The sequence below is a fragment of the Choloepus didactylus genome, chromosome 26 (assembly GCF_015220235.1).
Source record: "Choloepus didactylus isolate mChoDid1 chromosome 26, mChoDid1.pri, whole genome shotgun sequence".
NCBI lineage: Eukaryota > Metazoa > Chordata > Mammalia > Pilosa > Megalonychidae > Choloepus > Choloepus didactylus.
In genome coordinates this window covers 8,033,101-8,052,708 of record NC_051332.1, presented here as the reverse complement: position 1 = coordinate 8,052,708, position 19,608 = coordinate 8,033,101, and the positions used below count along the sequence as shown (strand labels likewise).

Here is a 19,608-nt window from a genome sequence, read left to right as displayed (position 1 = left end):
ATTTCCTAAAGTTGATTGTAGTGATTAGTGAGGCTTCAGAGTCACTGTTCTATATAACACATTGGAGTAGAGATACTTTCATCATTTAAAGAAAGGGTAAAACATGTCTGCTTACCTTGGGTCTCACTATGGGTTTATAGATCATATAATTCAGTATAGACAGTTGTACAGCATTCTTATTAGAGTCAACTTGTTATAAAATTTAATCCCAAGTAGTAAAGATATTAAGTTATCATTAACATGCAGAAGTGCTGAATAAAAACAATTCATTTTCATAGAATTATTGCCAAAGAAAATATTTTATGTTTAAATACTAAAGTGTTTTATCAATGCAATATCTCTTAAATGTATTAATTTTGAGAAGCAATTATCAAAAGAAAGCATTCCAAGCTCATGACAATAAACAAATCATGATCTCAGAGTAATGGGTTTGTCCTTCAAAGAGTCTAATTATGTTACCACAGCATTTACTGATTACAAATGATCAGACACCTAAACTGCAGTTTAACTAAAGAAAATTTCCTTGATCATTTGTTGCATAGCATGGATCACATCTTGTTCCTTAGACTGTAGATCAATGGGTTCATCACTGGGCTCAAAAAAGCATAAAAGACTGCAATTATTTTGGACTCCTCTATGCTTATCAGTTGGGGGCCTCAAGTACATGCAGAAGAGAGTTCCATAAAATATGGTAACAGATGCCAAATGGGAATCACAAGTAGAGAAGGCTTTGTGCCTGCCTTCAGCAGAATTCATCTTCAAGATGGTTGCAAAAATGAAAAGGCAGGGCAGAAGGATGATACAGAACTTGAGAGTGTAAAGCTGGCAACTACAAACATTGCCATCTTTTTGACAGAGGTGTCAGAGAAGGCCAACATTAGAAGAGGAGGATCAGCACAGTAGAAATGATTGATTTCAAGGGAACCACAGAAAGATAAGTGAAAAGTCAACAGTGTCTGAGAGAGGCCATTAAGGAAGCCATAAGTATAAGGGACTGTGACTAAAGACCTACAAATGTTCTTGGACATTCCGATACTGTAATGAAGAGGGCTACAAATGGGCACATAGTGATCTACTGCCATTGAAGCCAGGATATATAAAACTCAGTGATCACCAGGGCAATGAAGAGAAGACACTGTGTGAAGCACCCAGCATAGGAGATAGTCTTTTGGTTTGAGAGGAAATTGTACAGCATATTTGGAGTAATGTTGGAAGAATAGCAAATGTCTACAAAGGAGAGGTGTCCCAGGAAGAAATACATGGGAGTATGGTGGTGTGAACTTGTCCTGATCAGCACAATCATGCACAGACTCCCTGCCAGTGTGATTAGGTAGACAACCAGAAACACCCCAAACAGGATCTTCTCCAGCACTGCATCGTCGGTGAGCCCCAGCAGAATGAATTCAGTCACTGTGGTATGATTTGGAGAGGACATTTTCTCATCCTTTGAAAACTGAAAATGGCAGGGAATGTGAGATTTTCATCTGGTCCTTATTCCCTGTTTATTCCATCCATTTTATCATTGTCTCCTAGATCTCAGCCATGGATAATAACTGTTCATTTTTTAACAAACACATTAGTATATCTACATATACTTCCTACCACAACACTGTTACTCTATATGCCTCTTTCTTTCCCTCTCAAACTCAGTTTCTCACATACATACTCTTATATAGTCATACATGTATACATGAACACACACACATATACATACTTGCACACATATACATACTCAGACATTTATACACATCTACTTGGGAAACTGCACATTTGGGACTTTTAAAAATATGAGGAAAATATGTCAAAAGGGCAAGAAAATCAGGTATGAAAACCATGTCCTTTGTGTCATTTAAATGGACAACTGAAGAGTTGAATCTCTCAGGATTCTCCAGTTCTGGTATCCTGTTTTTCAGATTCAAATTGTGAGAGGAGCGTTCCGCATGTCATTTTCACTTGGAAGCCAGTGTTCTATGGCCTAATTTCATTTAAAAAAAACATTGCATTAGCTGAATTTATCTCTTAATATGTGGCTATTTTGTCCTTTCTCATTTGTAAATTGAGTCACTCATTTATTTATTTATATTGTAAGGTTTGATTTCTTCTGTTCTTGGTTCTGGGGTTACAGCACTGAACAAATTCACCACGCTTGTGGAACATCTACTATAGTACAGGAATCAGATAGTAAATGTGAGAAAAAATATATATAATGTCAAGTAGAAGCAAACAAAGCACTGTGAAGAAAAATGCAGGTAAGAGTGCAATGAGGACATCTTGAAGTCATTTAGACAGATGGTATTTCAACAGTAAATAAAGCAAACAAGTATTTGTGAAGAGTGTGGCATTTTTTCCTAAATTCTTGTGTCAGTAACCCACTTATTAAATTATTTAGGAAAGAACTGATAATCTTACAATGTAGACTTAGCTTATAGCTCTAGACACTCTTTTTTTCATTCATTCATTGTGAAATAAGATTTAGCTGCAAATGCTCTTTAGGATTTCCCCCTAGGTCACTGCTTATTTGACTGATAGCAGAAAAACTTGCATATAATAATTGATGTTTTAGAGATGGAATGCACTCCCATTAATATATGTGAATAGGAAAGCAAGCCCAATTGATGAAAATATTCTTTTTCTTTTCCCAAATTGCATTGGTAGGATACTAATCACCACACAATAGAACAAGAAGAATTTTTAGTATACAAATGGAGAAAATGACCTACCTATAAAAGTTGGCTTTCCGTATTTTGCCAGTTGAAAGTGGGAAGATTTATAGTGTATTCCTTAAGTATATTCCCTAAAGTATTTTATGAATAATTGTATAGAAGCAATTAAAATCTTCTTTGTTCCTCAAGGGCATAACTGTAATTTGGTGTTTTGGGGGGCTAGATTCTCCATTGAGGCTGAAATCCCTATCCAACATTTGTGTATCCTGCTTGGTACATGAGTGCATGGGTCGTTATATATTTAAAGAAATTAAGCACCACTTTCAATAGGATGGAAGGAAGAAAATATGTGTAGATAATTTTTCTATATTTATTCTATTGAAGATGAGAGAGTCCCCATCATAATAATTGAATATCTGGCATTGCATTTGTTAGAGAATAAAGCAATCAAGAGACACTTTTATTTGTCCTTGTGTTCTAGTGCCCTGAAAATCCTAACACAAAACTAGGTCAATAAAATTAATAAATTTAGGTAAATCTGACCAAGACAGGAGAGGCCTCCCTCATTTTGGCAGACCTCCAAATGAGGGATTAAGTTATGAGAAATCAGTGATAAAGCTGTATATCACTACTAAAATGTACATTGCTACAAGCCCATGAAATTTGAGAAGATTTTCATATAACATAAGTCTACCCAACAATGAATGAGCAACAGTCATTGGGTTAGTAATAAAGGAGGGCAGGAAAATTATATGATATGCAATATCTAACAAGCAAAATAGAGGAGGATAAATCTGTAGACTTGTGCTCTATTTCTCATTAAAAAACACACACACACACTGTAACCAATAGTAAGATTATACCTTATATACTTGAAGGGATTACTTTCTATTTGGACACAGTATATTTTTTCTATGACAAAAGGATATACTAGTATATCCTAGTATATTAGTATACTGCCAATAAGTTGAATTTATGTACACATCTCAGTGGTTGATCTCTGAAAAAATTAGTCTGCACTTTGGGATGATGACCCAGCCATGAAAAACTTAGATATATCCCATTCAAATTGTAGCTAGCAGTAAAATAAATATGTGTAATCATTTACTAAGGATTTAGGAAAATGATATTCATCATGCCCTGGCTTTTCAAGCTTATATGTTTAACAAGCAAAGATCAGACAATGAGACACTTTTATATTGAAGAATTATGAGGAATGCCTCTTTTCTAATCCCTCAAAACTTCCATTCCATGACCTTTGATGTTCTTCCTCTGTGTTTCCTTTAACTTGACCTGACAGTTCATTCCCATTATTCTATAGGCAGTCCTGATTTTTTGTCCAGGTCAGAAGCACATGACATGAGGACTCCCAAAGAAGGTAGTGTCATTATCCCATTTTGGTAGATGGGAAATTTGAGGTACTAAAGTGAGGTTGCCATATGAAATACCTAGAATAAGCAAATTCATAGAGACAAAAAGTAGATTGCAGGCTATCATGGGCTGCATGTAGCATTTCTGTTTGAGGTGGTCAAAAAGTAGCATAATATTGTGGATATAATTAATGTCACTGAATTTTGCATTCATATGGGAAATTTTGAGTTGTATATATGTCATTAAAATAAAAAGCTAAAAATATTAAGTTTCCCATAGTCACAAAGTTACTGTGAATTTATACCCAGGAAATGCACTTCATATTCTCTTAACATTTAAGATCACTTTGAATGACCCGCTCAATTAATAGATGAGAGTATAAATACACAGAGCACTTCATTTTATAATTCTCAGCCCTACATTTATGTTATATAATATATTTAGTTACAGAAAATGCAGCTATTTATCTCCTGAAGTTAAAAAGTAATTGCAGTTGTTGGAAATTGTCTTTTCTAGAACTCACATTGATTTACTTGTGATATTAATGAAATACCATTTGTTTAATGTCTGGTGCTGATAATTATATAGTTTCATCTCCTTTCTATGCAATTTATCTTCTACTTTGATTTTGCAATCAATTCTTTAACCCAGAGATTCTTTATCTGAGTTTTCATTTTCTTTGAGTTCCTGAAAATGGTAGTGGAATTTCTTGAGATCTTTCTAAGTGTTTCAAAAAGCCATAAAAATAATGTTATTTACTGCTGTTTATATTTCTCTTAATGTTTCACAAATCTTCTAAGAATAAAAATGGACTGAGCATTTATTTAACATATTTTCTTAGCAACTCAGTGCTCTTGGAAATTTGGTTCAGTGGGTGGTTAGCAGAATTAACAGGAGTGTGATTTTTTCTTCATGCCATTAAGTTATATTGGCAACACCCTTCATATCTTCAACTTAACTTTTGTACCTGCTTGAGTTCTCTTCACTCCCTTTGCTTGCTCCTGTCCAATGCCTAAATTCACCAAAAAGAGGCAAAAGTGAGAAAAAAATCCTCCTTTTAGAGAACCACTAACTGTAATTCTTCCAAGTTAAGCTGATGGCATAGTTAGAATGTACCTTAGAGATAGCAATCCATTTTATATATAGGAAAACTGATGCCCTCTATACCTTCCTCTTCATAAGAAAGTTACTCTGAATTCTTACATGCAGGAGAGATATCTTCTTTCTTTTACTTTTCTTTAAAGGTAAATAGCCCAATTTGTTATATCAGAGTAAAATACCTTTCAAAATATAGAGCAGATCACTGCAGCGCAGCTGTAATATTGCTCACAGCTATTCCTAATTACAGGGTCTCTACACTGGAATCTGGAGGAAATAACCTGACTTACCACAAATAAGACATATATCTTGTTCTCTGTCCCTGGGGACAACATCTTTGTGTCACCCATTGTAGTTTTCTCATTTCTTCCCTCTGAACTAAGTAGATATATTATTTTTCATATTTCTCTCCTCCTTTGGGACAGCTGGGCCTAGTGGAGAATGAGTTTTCAGTCCCACATTCCCAACCACCATGTCTCCCTCAGAAGCTAATGTTTAGTTTTCCTAGGGGGAATTGAAAGAATCCACAGAACAGCTGATTCCCTCAACCTCTGGTCCCACCATCTCTAAGGTATACATTTACTGTAAGGAATTGTGCAGCCTGAATTACAGGGAGTTGTCCCAGTGGAGGAGGCATGGGGAGGTGGAGAGAATCAGGGTTGACCTGATTGGAACTCTGGCTATGTGGCTCACTGATTGTGAGTCTCCAGGTATTTCACGGTGTCTTTCTGTGTATCCACCTTTTGATTTTAAGTGACAATTTTGATGACTACCTTAAAGGTTGTCTGAAGATCAAATAATGAAAATGTATTACTTAGCCCAATGCCTGGAAAATATAGATGATTTATAAATAAGAATTTAATCCATTGCCACCTGCTTCCTCACTCTTCAGAGGAAGAAATAGGTATCAGCCTATATAGCCTAGATTCTGACTTACCCGGAGCCCAAATGTACAAATGACAAATAGTTGTGGGCAAATATTACCATGGTCTGAAATTGAGATGCATAAATATCTGAAGATTATTTAAAGTATGTATACTACTTTGAGGAGACACTCTAATTTGCCTGTCAGTAACATGTAATTAACACAATTTGTGCTAGATGTTGGGAGACACAAAGACTTAAAGTACTTGTTGCTTCATCCCCATCAATTCAGAAAATTTATTATGCATTATTTTGACTGTCATATCTTTTGTTTTTATATTTATTTATTTTTAGTAAACTATAAGGAAAATACAGTTGATTCCTATAAACACAGTCAGAAACATAATTGGCACACAATGAAGATTTAATTGAAAAATAAATAAATCACCCTTTCTCACCTAAGTGTGAATTAGTTGTTATATGGGATCAGACTGTGGTAAATTAAAGCAGACTGAGATTTATACAATAAGAGTGTGGATCAAGGTTGGAAAAATGATCACATGGCACTAAGAGATCATTGGGAGGAACATAGGATATAAGAAACCTAGGTGATAGCAAAGTGGTAGAATAAGACTACTGGGCCACGAAGGTGAATTTGGATTGTGAACAGGATGGGTGGTAGGGCCTAGTCAGCCCTGCACTATGAAGAAAGACACCAAGAGAGCTCTAGAATAAGCAGAGAACCCATGCCAAATCCTATGTTGACTGTCATTAAAAGAGGCACCAGATTGGTTGAGGTGCCTAGATAACATACCTGTATCAGTCCGCATTTTTAACTTTCAGGTTTATGGAGATTTTGCATACCTCTGCAAGCAGTCATACCTGATCAATTAGTTACTAAAATATATATTATTTCATTATAAATTAATTTCTTTGGCCAGTTTAAAAGGCACCACAATCTAACATCTCATATATTAAAAAACCTAAAAATTATGTGCAAAAATAGAGAACTTAGTAAATTAACAAAATATAAAATTATCCCATTTGGAATCTTGGGAAAGGTAATTAATTTTCTTCCACTCCTTTTTCCTATAAATCAGAGACTCACTCATTTCAACTGAAACTAGAGGCAGTACTATTATGATCAGAAGATTCATTTGGGTCACATAGTTGAAACTGTGGCATGAATCCCTAGGGAATAAAAGGTCAAATCTGATTAAGTTGTTTTGTAAATATAAATTTCAGATTCTGGTCACATTTGCCAGATTAATATATTTTTAAAATAGGGTCCCTCCATGTGACTTGCAGTGTATCATTAGTCTTGCAAGAGCTTTCAGTCATCAGCAAAATAACTTTCTCAGTAATCCCAGAATCACACCCTGTAGGCAGTTTTGGGATGAGCAAAAGAGTCAATGCCACACTTATGAGTCACTAAGTCATCTTAACTAGAGTGTCTGAAAATAATATCCTTGTGTTTCCTTCTTGTAATGATAAATTACAAGCAAAGGAAAAGAGTTCAATTCTTTAGGGGATGACAGATAAAGTTTTGAGTTTCCCATTAGTGTAGGAAGCATTTCATCATATTTCTTCTGGGGATTGAATGCACTGTGAGACTTAAATACCTTCCACACACAGGAGAAAGCAAGGGATGAGCATGTAGCTCAGAAACAACTGCCAGAGCATTTCACCATCTTTGGATTCTTCTTGGTATATTTGCTCAGTATACCCAATCAAGAGAAGAGGAGGCATTCAACTTCTTCCCAACAGGTAGAAAACAGGTCAGGTTCCAAGTCAGTATTTGGGAGAGAAAGAGATGTGACATTTGGGAGGTGGCACATCACACCACCCTGTGCTCCTTTGAGCATGAGTTCTGCTTGGTGCCAGGTCCATGCCTTTTAAAATTTCAAAAGGAGACATAAGTCATGGGTTTGGCTTTTAGGAATTGTATAATAGGTTTAGACTCAGAGAAGACAAGAATTTGAAGGTTCCATAGAGATAGAGAGTCTGCATTTTCTGCTCCATCCATTTCACAGTTAAGTACAGTGCATCTGGTTCAGCAACTCACCAATAACACAATGTGTTAGTGGCAGAAACAGGACGGCAGTCTAAACCTCCAGACTCTTACCCTAGTATTCTTTTCAAATAACCATGCAAAAGCAGGTGATATATACAAATCTGGAATATAGTGGACCTGTGTTTATTTCTATAAGACAATACTTTTACTGGTCTTTTGTTAAATATTTGAGTTCATTGATAACTAAGGAGTTTGCTTATTTACTTCTACCATTCTTTCAATAGTGAGATGGGCTGTATTCTTACTAGATGATACTAAACAAGAAATTGAATTTTTTTTGTCAAGACTTGGTTTTGAATTTTATAGTATCATCTATAATTATTTTATCATTTAATGGAAGTGCTATAGAAATAATATCACACCTTTCCCACAGGTTAAGGCTGCCATGATACCTCTATGGCAAAAGCATGAAACCTCTTTTATCTAGGAGATATGAGGGCACATTTGTCTACTGCATCTAAACATCTATATTAACAAACAATGGCCAAAAGCACTAATACCTAGCAGATGCAATCACTGAATTCAGCACTTTACACTATATATTCTAATCAATTCATATATATTCTAAACAACTTTTACATGAAGTTATTAAAGCAGTCATTATTAACCCTATTGAATAGGTATGAAACTGAGACTCCAAAAAGTTATATAATATGCTAAAAATCACTTAAGGATATTTTGTACAGACTTGATTTGTCTGTCCACAATAACAGAGTAGCAAGCAGGATTTTTTATGACTGGTGAAGCATCTTCTCATGCACTGCCTCATTTAACCGGCACCTGGAATCTATAAGGCAGGAAAGAATGATTTTATAAGCACATTTTCCAGTTGAGTGAAATGAATTGGCCAGAGTATACCCATTTCAGTTGTGGCACAGAGTCCTGACTCCTGGGGCTCTGTTCTTACCAGGCATCTCACACTCCTCTCACTGCTGCAGTCTGATACCACCCTTGCATTTCCAATATTGATGTCCAGGTCTGTTTCCTCATCTATTAAATGACGAGTTTGACCAAACTGTCCTTCTAGCTTTAACATTAGGATTATTTTCTTACCCTCTAAAGTAAAAAAAGAAAAAAAAAAAAGAAGCTGACAACCTGAGGGCTATTTTTTCTTCTTTTTGTTTTTTATCCCTGATGTGTCATTTTCACATTCCTGTGTGAGGCAATGGGGGAAAAAGAAATCAGCAGAGCATGGTGTGGGAAACTAGCAGTCCCAGATTCAATGGCTGATTCTGCAACTAACTTATTACATGACCTGGCAAGTCCTCTCACCCTGAATAAGTCTTCTTTTCCTCAGCAACCTAACCTATGAAATGATAATATGCATTCACATGCAGTGAGAATGAGCTCAGTTGGAATAGGGGCAAGCACTTTGTTCTTTTTAACAGCTTTTTTGGAGGCATAATGAATATACAATATGTTGCACATATTTAAAGTGCACAATTTGATAAATTTTGATACATGAAGACATCTGTGAAACCATCACCACAATCAAAGTAGTGAAGTTAACCATCATCCCCAGAAGTTTCCTCATGCCTGTTTGTAATCTCTTCCTCCTGTTCCCCCTCACACAGCCCCCTCCTCAGGCAACCACTGATGCTCTGTCACCTATTAACTTGCATTTCTAGAGTTTTATAAATGGAATCATCTAATGCATGCATCCTTGTTTCTGTTTTTTCATTCAGTGTAATTGTTTTGAGATTGTTCACACATCCAGCATGATGCCTGTATCAATATTTCATTCCCTTTAATTGCTGAGTAGTATTTCCTTTTATGGAAATGCCACAATTTGTTTATATAGTCACCTATGGGTGGAAATTTGGGCTGTTTCAGTTTCTTGGCTATTAAAAACAACCAAACATTTGGCTATTGTCTATGCTACTATGAGCATTTGTACACAAGTCTTTATATGGACATGTGCTTTCCTTTCTTTTGGCTAAGTGCCCGAGTGGTGTGGTTGGATAATAAGGTGGGTAGTTGTGTGTTGATTTAATAAGAAACTGCCAAAGCATGTCCAGAGTGATTGTACCATTTTATATTCCCACCAACAGTGACAGAAGTTCCAGTCCATCTACTTCCTTGTCAATACTTGGTATGTTACTCTTTTTTTAAAATTTAGTCATTTTAATAAATGTGTAGTGATAATTCAGTTGAATTACCTTAATAACTAATTAATAACTAATGATGTTTAGCATCCTTTCCTGTGCTTGATTCCCACAAATATATCTTCTTTGGTTAAGTGTCTGTTCAAATTTTGGCTCATTTTCATTGGGCTGTTGGTTTTCTTATTATTCATAGTTGCCATATATATATATATATATATACTTTATCAGAAATGTGCTTTTTCTAGGCTTTAGTTTGTCTTTTCATTCTCTGTCTCCTATTTGACATGATAAACACATTCATGATATTAACGATTAATTGAAGAGTAATAAATACAAAATCTTTGTAAATTATAAACTCTTGGACCAATACATGGTATTGTTTATTTATTAGAGCCCCCTCTTTGATATGGTTGATTATATTCTATGTAGATTAAAAGATGAGGGCCCTACTTCTGCCTACCCTAGGACTTAAAGTAACCTATGAAAGATATACAAAAGACATATGAAAGACATATAAAGCTACTTCTCTACTTTCTCAAGTAGCAACCTAATTAAAGAAGTTACAGTCTTTCTCCCTTCATCTTTAGATAAGAGGCACTACTCATTTCTACATTATTTTTCCCCATTTCCCTCTTAGAAATCTTGTAGTAGGGTCAGATAGTCATCAAAGGGAAAAGAGATTTAATAAATACATGCTCCTGTGTGACCACAGCAATGGACAACACTTTATTCTCTCCTTACTGATGGATCCTTGAATCTTATGTCTGAGCTGATCTATCAGGGGCTGTTGGTTAGGCAATAGAAGTTTCCCAAAGACACAGTTGTGCCTTCACACTAGTTATATCCTATGCTTGACCACTTAGAGCTTGCAAAAATCAAGGAAACCTAAGAATTGGTTTCATGTTCATGCATGATAGCCAAGCAGGAAAGGAAAGACAGGCACAAAAATAAAGAAACTTAACTTCCATAAAACCTCATCTACATGGAACACAATAAAATGTAGTGGGTCTGACAGACCCAGCTCTATTGTTTACTGGCTGTTGACTTTGGCAGTTACTTAATAGCTAGCCTATATTTGCTTATTTTTTCACATATGAGATGATGGTAATGATGACACATCTCATATTGTGAGGATGAAATTGTGCAGTCCCTGCAAAACACTCAATAATAATTTGACACATAGTTACACTGAATAACTTGTATTTTTAAAAAATACTATAATTTTAGAGGTTATATTTCTCACCCTCTACTCCAAGTATTTCACTTTCTTTATATGCATGTGTGATGTGTTAAACTTCAAAATTCATTTTGTGCTTCCTCTCTATGCCTACCTGTAATGAGAGTTAACATTTATTTATTATCTGAATTCATATTTTCTTTGTTTTAGAAAGAAATAAGGAATGCTGTAAATGACTCCTCTTTTACTAATTAGTTAAATGGGTAATTGCACAGACCAGGCCAAGCAATGGATGCCATGGGATAAATGACCTCACAGCACCAAGAAGATTGTAAAATCATAATTTTTCATCTCCAAGAAGCTAATAACTTCTATTTTGACTGGGGACTTGGAGATGACACATGACCATCACCTTCACCAAAGTCATTTGAGTTACCTTATTGGTCACAGAATCTTTTTACTGTCAGGGGTTTTAAAAATTGCCCCAAAGAAGCCTTCATTTACTGTAGGAATATATATAATTGGTATAATATCTCTAGTTTATGATTTTTTATCCTTAGTTTGAATATTTCCAGTGGCAAGGAACTTAACTACAATCATTAACAAATCAAATCCAGGCACACACAAAACTGAAGAGATGGATAGAGGAAACCACTCAGTGGTGACTGAGTTCATCTTTACAGGCATCACTCAGGACCCTCAGCTGCAGATCATCTTCTTTGAGGTCTTTCTGGTGGTCTACATGGTCAATGTAGTGGGGAATGTTAGTATGATTATCCTAATCATAACAGACATGCAGCTTCACACACCCATGTATTTTTTCCTCTGCAATCTCTCCTATGTTGACCTAGGCTACTCCTTGGCCACTGCCTCCAGGATGTTGGCTGACTTCCTAAGCAAGCAGAAAGTCATCTTCTCCAGCTGTGCCACCCAGTTTGCTTTCTTTGTAGGTTTCATAGATGCTGAGTGCTATGTCCTGGTGGCCATGGCCTATGACTGTTTTGTGGCCATCTGTTGGCCTCTTCATTATGGCACCCTCATGTCCAAGCGGGTCTGCTTCATTCTCATGCTGGGCTCTTACCTGTTTGGTCTGGTGAGTTTGGCAGCCCATACTTCCCTCACCTTCAGCCTCAGTTATTGTGATTCCAATATCGTCAACCACTTCTTCTGTGAAATGCCACCACTCTGGGACCTCTCTTTCTCAGACACCTACATCTACATAAAGTATTTTCTGTCCCAACACTTCCTTAAATGCAAAAGATATCTATTTACTTCCTAAGAACATGAGAAATACTCTTCATTTCAAACCAGTCAGTTTCCATGGCAAATCTGTGGGATTCCTTGGCTACCATAAGTCACATTAATTGACAGTGGAACTTCTTAATCTTCTTTCCATCTTGAACTTGTTCTGTGCTATACACCAAACAAACTAAATCATCATGTGTACTTTAATACACCAACATCCATCAGAATGCCTATATTTGAGAACAACACATGCCTTCATAGAGTTGGCTAGGTAGAGCTTCTCAGCCACATGGCTGAACTCCTCCAAGGTTTGGTACTGTGAAACCATAGGCTTGGGGTTGAAAGAGAGGGGGAAGGAGAGGCAAAGCCATGGGACTGGAGATGGCATGACCCCACACACCTAACTACCTAACTCCTTTTTAGGTTTTAAGGTATTGGAATAGCTAGAAGTAAATACCTGAAACTGTCAATGTATCCCAGTAGCCTTGACTCTTGAAGATGATTGTATAACAATGTAGCATACAAGACATGACAGTGTGATTGTGAAAGCCTTGTAGATCACACTCCCTTTATCTAGTGTATGGATGGATGAGTAGAAAAATGGGGACAAAACTAAATAAAAAATAGGGTATAAGGAAAACATTCAAAAATTAGATTGGGGTGATGAATGCACAAATATATGATGGTACTGTGTGCACCACAGATGATTGTATGATATGTGAATATGTCTCAATAAAACTGAACTTAAAAAAAGTCTACCTACAAATAAAATCTCAGGGCCAGATGACTTCACAGGAGAATTTTACCAAACTTTCCAAAAAGAATTAACACTATTCCTGCTCAAGCTCTTTCAAAAACTTGAACATTGACTAACTCATTTTATGAAGCTAACATCACTCTAATACCAAAACCAGATGAAGATACTACAAAAAAGGAAAACTGTAGGCCAATCTTTGTAATGAATATAGATGCAAAAATTTCAAGAAAAGGCTTGCAAATGAAATCCAAACACATTAAAAGAATTATATGCCATGACAAAGTGGGGTTCATTCCTGCATGCAAGGGTGGTTCAACAAAAGAAAATCGAGTTGCATCCCCTTTTCCTACAATGTCAACACCCCTTTTCAACATGAACAATTTAGGGTGGTCACTGTCTAGACACCCCTGAAGATCAGGAAAGTGATATACTAGAGGAAGAGGTAACAACATATGAGAACAAATTTAACAAAGTATTATGAATACTGAATCTCTATATAATTTTATTTTCCTTAGTTGTTAGAGTATTAGAAGGCTTAATGTCATTAAGGTGTGAATTTTACCCAAATTGATCTAGAGATTCAATACCAATCAAAATTCCAACAGACTGCTTTGCAGAAATGGAGAAGCAAAGGATCAATTTTATTTGGAAGGATAAGGTGCATCAGATAGCTAAAACCATCTTGAAAAAGAAGAATGAAGTGGAGGTATCACCCTTCCTGATTGTAAAGCATATTATAAGGTCACAGTGGTCAAAACATCATGGTAATTTTTTGAGTAATGAAAAATGTTCAAAAATGATTGTGGTGATGAATGCACAACTATATGGTGATAGTGTTTTACACTTTGGATGATTGTATGGTATGTGGATATATTTCAACAAAAAATAATTGTTAAAAAAACAAAAATAAAGCATGGTACTGGCAGTAAGATAGACATATTGATCAATGGAATCTAGTTAAGAGCTCAGAACTAGAACCTCAGAACCATGGTTGGCTGATTTTTTTAATTAATTTTATTGAGATTTATTCACACACCATATACTCCATCCAAAGTATACAATCAGAGGCCCACACTATCAACATTTCCTTTATATTTTATCTTATTACTAATCTGCCTGCATAAAGGGAGTGTCAGTCACACAGTTTTCACAATCAGGGGGTCACATGATGAAAGCAATATATATCTACAATTATCATCAAGAATCATTTGTGCTTCTCTGGGAGATAGGGAGCATAAGCCTGAGAAGGAATGGGTGGGACCGTGTACTATGATGATGGAGTGAAAAAATTCCTCACATTTGGTAAAATATAAAAATTACAAAAATATTTCACTTTCCTGACCTAAGTCATGGATAGCTGACAGTAGGCTTACATGGACCTTCCCCTTCCAGGTACAGTAGTAACTGAGGCTGTGCATGGGGAGTCAATGTACACCAAGTTGCTAATGGAGGATGACATGGGAACAGGAATCCTGGGCCTGGTCCAGAACTCTGGGTCCTCATCCAGGGCTCCCTCATAGCCTTGCACATGTCTCAACTGAGGCAGCTGTGCCTTGAGAAGTTGTACTAGAATGGGTACATCCCACTAGCTCTGTTTGGCCTTGTGACCAAGGCCAGCAATGACAGCAGGCAGCATGCAAGTGGGTGGCATCAACCCGACAGTGCAGGGATTCACAAAGATCTGTGCTTAAGCAGAGGTGGCTGCAGGAGGATGAGAATTAAATACTCAGAGAGCAATCAGGATGGGCTGGTGCTCCCTGATGCAAGGGACCTCAGCTCAGCAGTTATCTTCCCAGTAGGCAAGGCTCAGCAGAAACACCTCCCTGCCTTCAATTCCTAACCAGGAGTGAGTAAGGAGAGTATCATGAGCATACTTCACCCACAGGGCCTGGAACCAGTGGGAGCAGATGGGGATGGAGGCTGCTTCCAAATATGAGCTGGCAAGAGAGGTTAGAGCCCATGGTGGGGCTGCAGGAGGCAGAGCTCCATGATGTCATGACCATGGCCTGGGTCCCATTCTGCCCACTCTCCTCCCTCTCTGCAGAGGTAAGAGATGCTAAGGAGGGGAACTTCTGTGCACCCAGAGCTGATCCTCTTTCCTCCTGTCCAGGATACCTGGGGTCATGGCTCTGACCTTATTCCTTTCTGCATGCAACCCTTCTCTCAGGGTCCTAGCCTCAGTCTGCCCTGAATCAGACTCCCTCAGCATATGGGGCTCTGGGACAGTCACCATCTCCTGTGTTGGAAGCAGCAGTAAAAATGGCAGTTATAAAAAGGTGTCCTTGTAAAACAAGCACCCATGAACTGTCCCCAAAGTCATAATTCACAGGGTCATTCTTGGACCTAGGGTTCCCAACTAGATTCTCCCCCTCCAAGTTGGGCCTCTTGGCCTCCCTGGCCCCCCTGTGGTGCAGCTGCAGGACAAGCCTGCTTTCTCACTGCTCATTTGCAAACAGGTCCCTTCTCATTGATCTCAAAGCCCAGGGAGACATGGGCCCAAACCCTGTCTGAGCTCATGCATCATCCCCTGCTTGACAACCCAACAGAAGTTTGAATCTTGTTGTCTGACACTTGCTCTGCTCCTTCACCATGAGCAGTAGTTCTGAACATGATATTGGCTTTGGAAAAGGTACTCTAATACATTGTGGTTGTTTCTGATAATGATGTAGCAGGAAAAATACCACTGCTTCTTCTTTCCCCTGCCAGAGGCCTCAGCAGACAGTCACATTCTAGCTTCTCAATGATAAAGACAGAGGGAGTGATAGTTTATGGGGCCATATTACCTAAAGACTTCTTCCCATTCTGGCCCAACTCAGACTGGCCTCATGTCTTGGAAGAGTTTGTTTCTTGGGTCTTCTATGGTCTCAGTGGCCTGTTTCCACCCAAGTCAGAGTGAAGTTACCATGATGCTCTACAAACCAAGAGGCTGTTTTTACCACATCCATTTATAAAGCAATGGTCTCTCTTGAAATCCTTTACCAATGGGACTGAGGAAATTGAAAACTAGAGAGCCAGTCCTGCCTTTTCAGTGTGTCTTTCCTCTTTATCTTCCAATTTGATCTCCAGTTCCATCTTTTTTTTTTTTTTTTTTTTTTTTGTTGGAGCAAAGAGTAAGTGTTTATTAGGCAGCATGAAAAAAATGGGGTGGACAAATACAGAATGTCAAGAAGTGATCAAGATTTAACAAGTATTCATTACATGGCAGGCACTGCTCAGGCACTGGGAATACAGCAATGAACAAGACAAGAGTCCCTTCTCTCATGGGACTCCATTTTAACCATGGAAACAGATAATGAACAAATAAACAAGCATTAGACAAAGTCTTGCTCTATCTGAGATGCAGGTAGACATGTATCCAAAACCAAACAGAAGTGTTTGTTGATGGTCATGTCAACTGACTCTGGTCCTCTTTGGCTCCTTTTTTTATTTTCCCCAATTTTAACCTCTCATGGTGTAGCATATTTTAAATGGAAGTGACCCATGTCTTTAACCCTATGTTTGGGTCATCATTTTATTAAGACCTTTTCCAACTTTCTAAGTTTACCCTTTGCAAATACACTGAGCTTCAAAAATTATGTTATTAAAAAACAATACAAATAGATGGGATTAGGCACCTGCAGTCACCTCTCAAAAATAGCCCATCTGCACCTGTGGCTTGGAGATTGTTTTCTGAGGGTATACAAACGACCTCAAATGCAGCCAGCATAAAACATAGTCTTGTAAATTGCAGCTCCCTATACTTTTTTTCTTCATTTTATTGAGATACATGCACATACCACGCAGTCTTACAAAACAAATCGTACATTTGATTGTTCACAGTACCATTACACAGTTGTACATTCATCACCTAAACCAATCCCTGACGCCTTCATTAGCACACACACAGAAATAACAAGAATAATAATTAAAGTGATAAAGAGCAATTAAAGTAATAAAGAACACTGGGTGCCTTTGTCTGTTTGTTTGTTTCATTCCCCTATTTTTCTACTCATCCATCCATAAACTAGACAAAGGGGAGTGTGGTCCTTATGGCTTTCCCAATCCCATTGTCACCCCTCATAAGGTACATTTTTATAGAATTGTCTTTGAGATTCATGGGTTCTGGGTTGTAGTTTGATAGTTTCAGGTATCCACCACCAGCTACCCCAATTCTTTAGAACCTAAAAAGGGTTGTCTAAATTGTGCATAAGAGTGCCCACCAGAGTGACCTCTCAGCTCCTTTTGGAATCTCTCTGCCACTGAAGCTTATTTCATTTCCTTTCACATCCCCCTTTTGGTCAAGAAGATGTTCTCCATCCCACAATGCCCAGTCTACATTCCTCCCCAGGAGTCATATTCCACGTTGCCAGGGAGATTCCCTCCTCTGGGTGTCTGATCCCACATAGGGGGAGGGCAGTGATTTCACCTTTCAAGTTGGCCTAGCTAGAGAGAGAGGGCCAAATCTGAGCAACAAAGAGGCATTCAGGAGGAGGCTCTTAGGCACAATTATAGGGAGGTCTAGCCTCTCCTTTGCAGCAATAGTCTTCCCAAGGGTAAATCCTGTGGTAGAGAGCTTGAGCTACCACTAGTCCCTTGTGTCTGGTCATGTTAGCAACTGTTGAGGTGGGGTAGGCCAATACCCCTGTATTCTCCACAGGTTCCTCAAGGGGGCTCTACATATTTTTTTCCTTGTGTTTTTTTAAACTTTTTTTTAAATAAACTGTATGAAAAATAAAACAATAAAAAATAATTTAAAAAAACATACAATAAAAGAACATTTCAAAGAGACCATAACAAGGGAGTAAGAAAAAGACAACTAACCTAACTACTTTACTTCCAACATGTTCCTACTCTACCCCAAGAAAGTTACCTAATATAGCAACATTTCTGTGAACTTGTTCCTACTATACTGATCAGAAATTAACAGACCATAGTCATTCCTGGGCATTCCCAGAATGTTCAATTTACCCACGAGAGCTTATCTGTTCTTGGATTATTGTTCCCCCTTCCTTAATTGCTCTCTATTGCTAGTTCCCCTACATTCTACATTATAAACCATTTGTTTTACATTTTTCAAAGTTCATATTAGTGGTAGCATATAATATTTCTCTTTTTGTGCCTGGCTTATTTCGCTCAGCATTATGTCTTCAAGGTTCATCCATGTTGTCATATGTTTCACGAGATCGTTCCTTCTAACTGCCGCGTAGTATTCCATCGTGTGTATATACCACATTTTATTTATCCACTCATCTGTTGAAGGACATTTGGGTTGTTTCCATCTCTTGGCAATTGTGAATAATGTGGCTATGAACATTGGCATGCAGATATCTGTTTGTGTCACTACATTCCAATCTTCCAGGTATATACCGAGAAGTGCAATCGCTGGATTGAATGGTAACTCTATATCTAGTTTTCTAAGGAACTGCCAGACTGACTTCCAGAGTGGCTGAACCATTATACAGTCCCACCAACAATGAATAAGAGTTCCAATTTCTCCACATCCTCACCAGTGTTTATAGTTTCCTGTTTGTTTAATGGCAGCCAATCTAATCGGTGTGAGATGGTATCTCATTGTGGTCCTAATTTGCATCTCTCTAACAGCTAGTGAAGCTGAACATTTTTTCATGTGTTTCTTGGCCATTTGTATTTCCTCTTCAGAGAACTGTATTTTCATATCTTTTGCCCATTTTATAATTGGGCTGTCTGTACTATTGTCATTGAGTTGTAAGATTTCTTTGTATATGCAAGATATCAGTCTTTTGTCAGATACATGGTTTCCAAAATTTTTTTCCCATTGAGTTGGCTGCCTCTTTACCTTTTTGAGAAATTCCTTTGAGGTAAAGAAACTTCTAAGCTTCAGGAGTTCCCATTTATCTATTTTTTTCCTTTTTTTACTTATGCTTCAGGTGTAAAGTCTAGGAAGTGGCCGCCTAATACAAGGTCTTGAAGATGTTTTCCTACATTATCTTCTAGGAGTTTTATGGTGCTTTCTTTTATATTGAGATCTTTGGTCCATTGTGAGTTAATTTTTGTGTAGGGTGTTAGGTAGGGGTACTCTTTCATTCTTTTGGATATGGCTATCCAACTCTCCCAGCCTCATTTGTTGAAAAGACCATAATGACCCAGTTCAGTGACTTTGGGGGTCTTATCAAAGATCAGTCAGTCATAGATCTGGGGGTCTATCTCTGAATACTCAATTTGATTCCATTGATCTATATGTCTATCTTTGTCCAGTACCATGCTGTTTTGACAACTGTGGCTTTATAATAAATTTC

At 37.4% G+C, this 19,608-nt stretch overlaps 1 protein-coding gene and 1 pseudogene across 1 annotated transcript in view; both read right to left on the bottom strand.

The window, feature by feature from the left end:
* The window catches only part of LOC119520854 (olfactory receptor 5M10-like), a 31,265-nt gene extending 29,830 nt beyond the window's left edge, over positions 1 to 1,435 (bottom strand). Inside the window, 2 exon segments of the mRNA XM_037818738.1 lie at positions 838 to 1,097; positions 1,100 to 1,435. Of these exon segments, the coding sequence (XP_037674666.1) occupies positions 838 to 1,097; positions 1,100 to 1,435 (596 nt within the window).
* An 11,185-nt stretch (positions 1,436 to 12,620) lies between these two features.
* Positions 12,621 to 12,925, bottom strand: LOC119520719 (annotated as a pseudogene).
* Between the last annotated feature and the right edge of the window lie 6,683 nt (positions 12,926 to 19,608).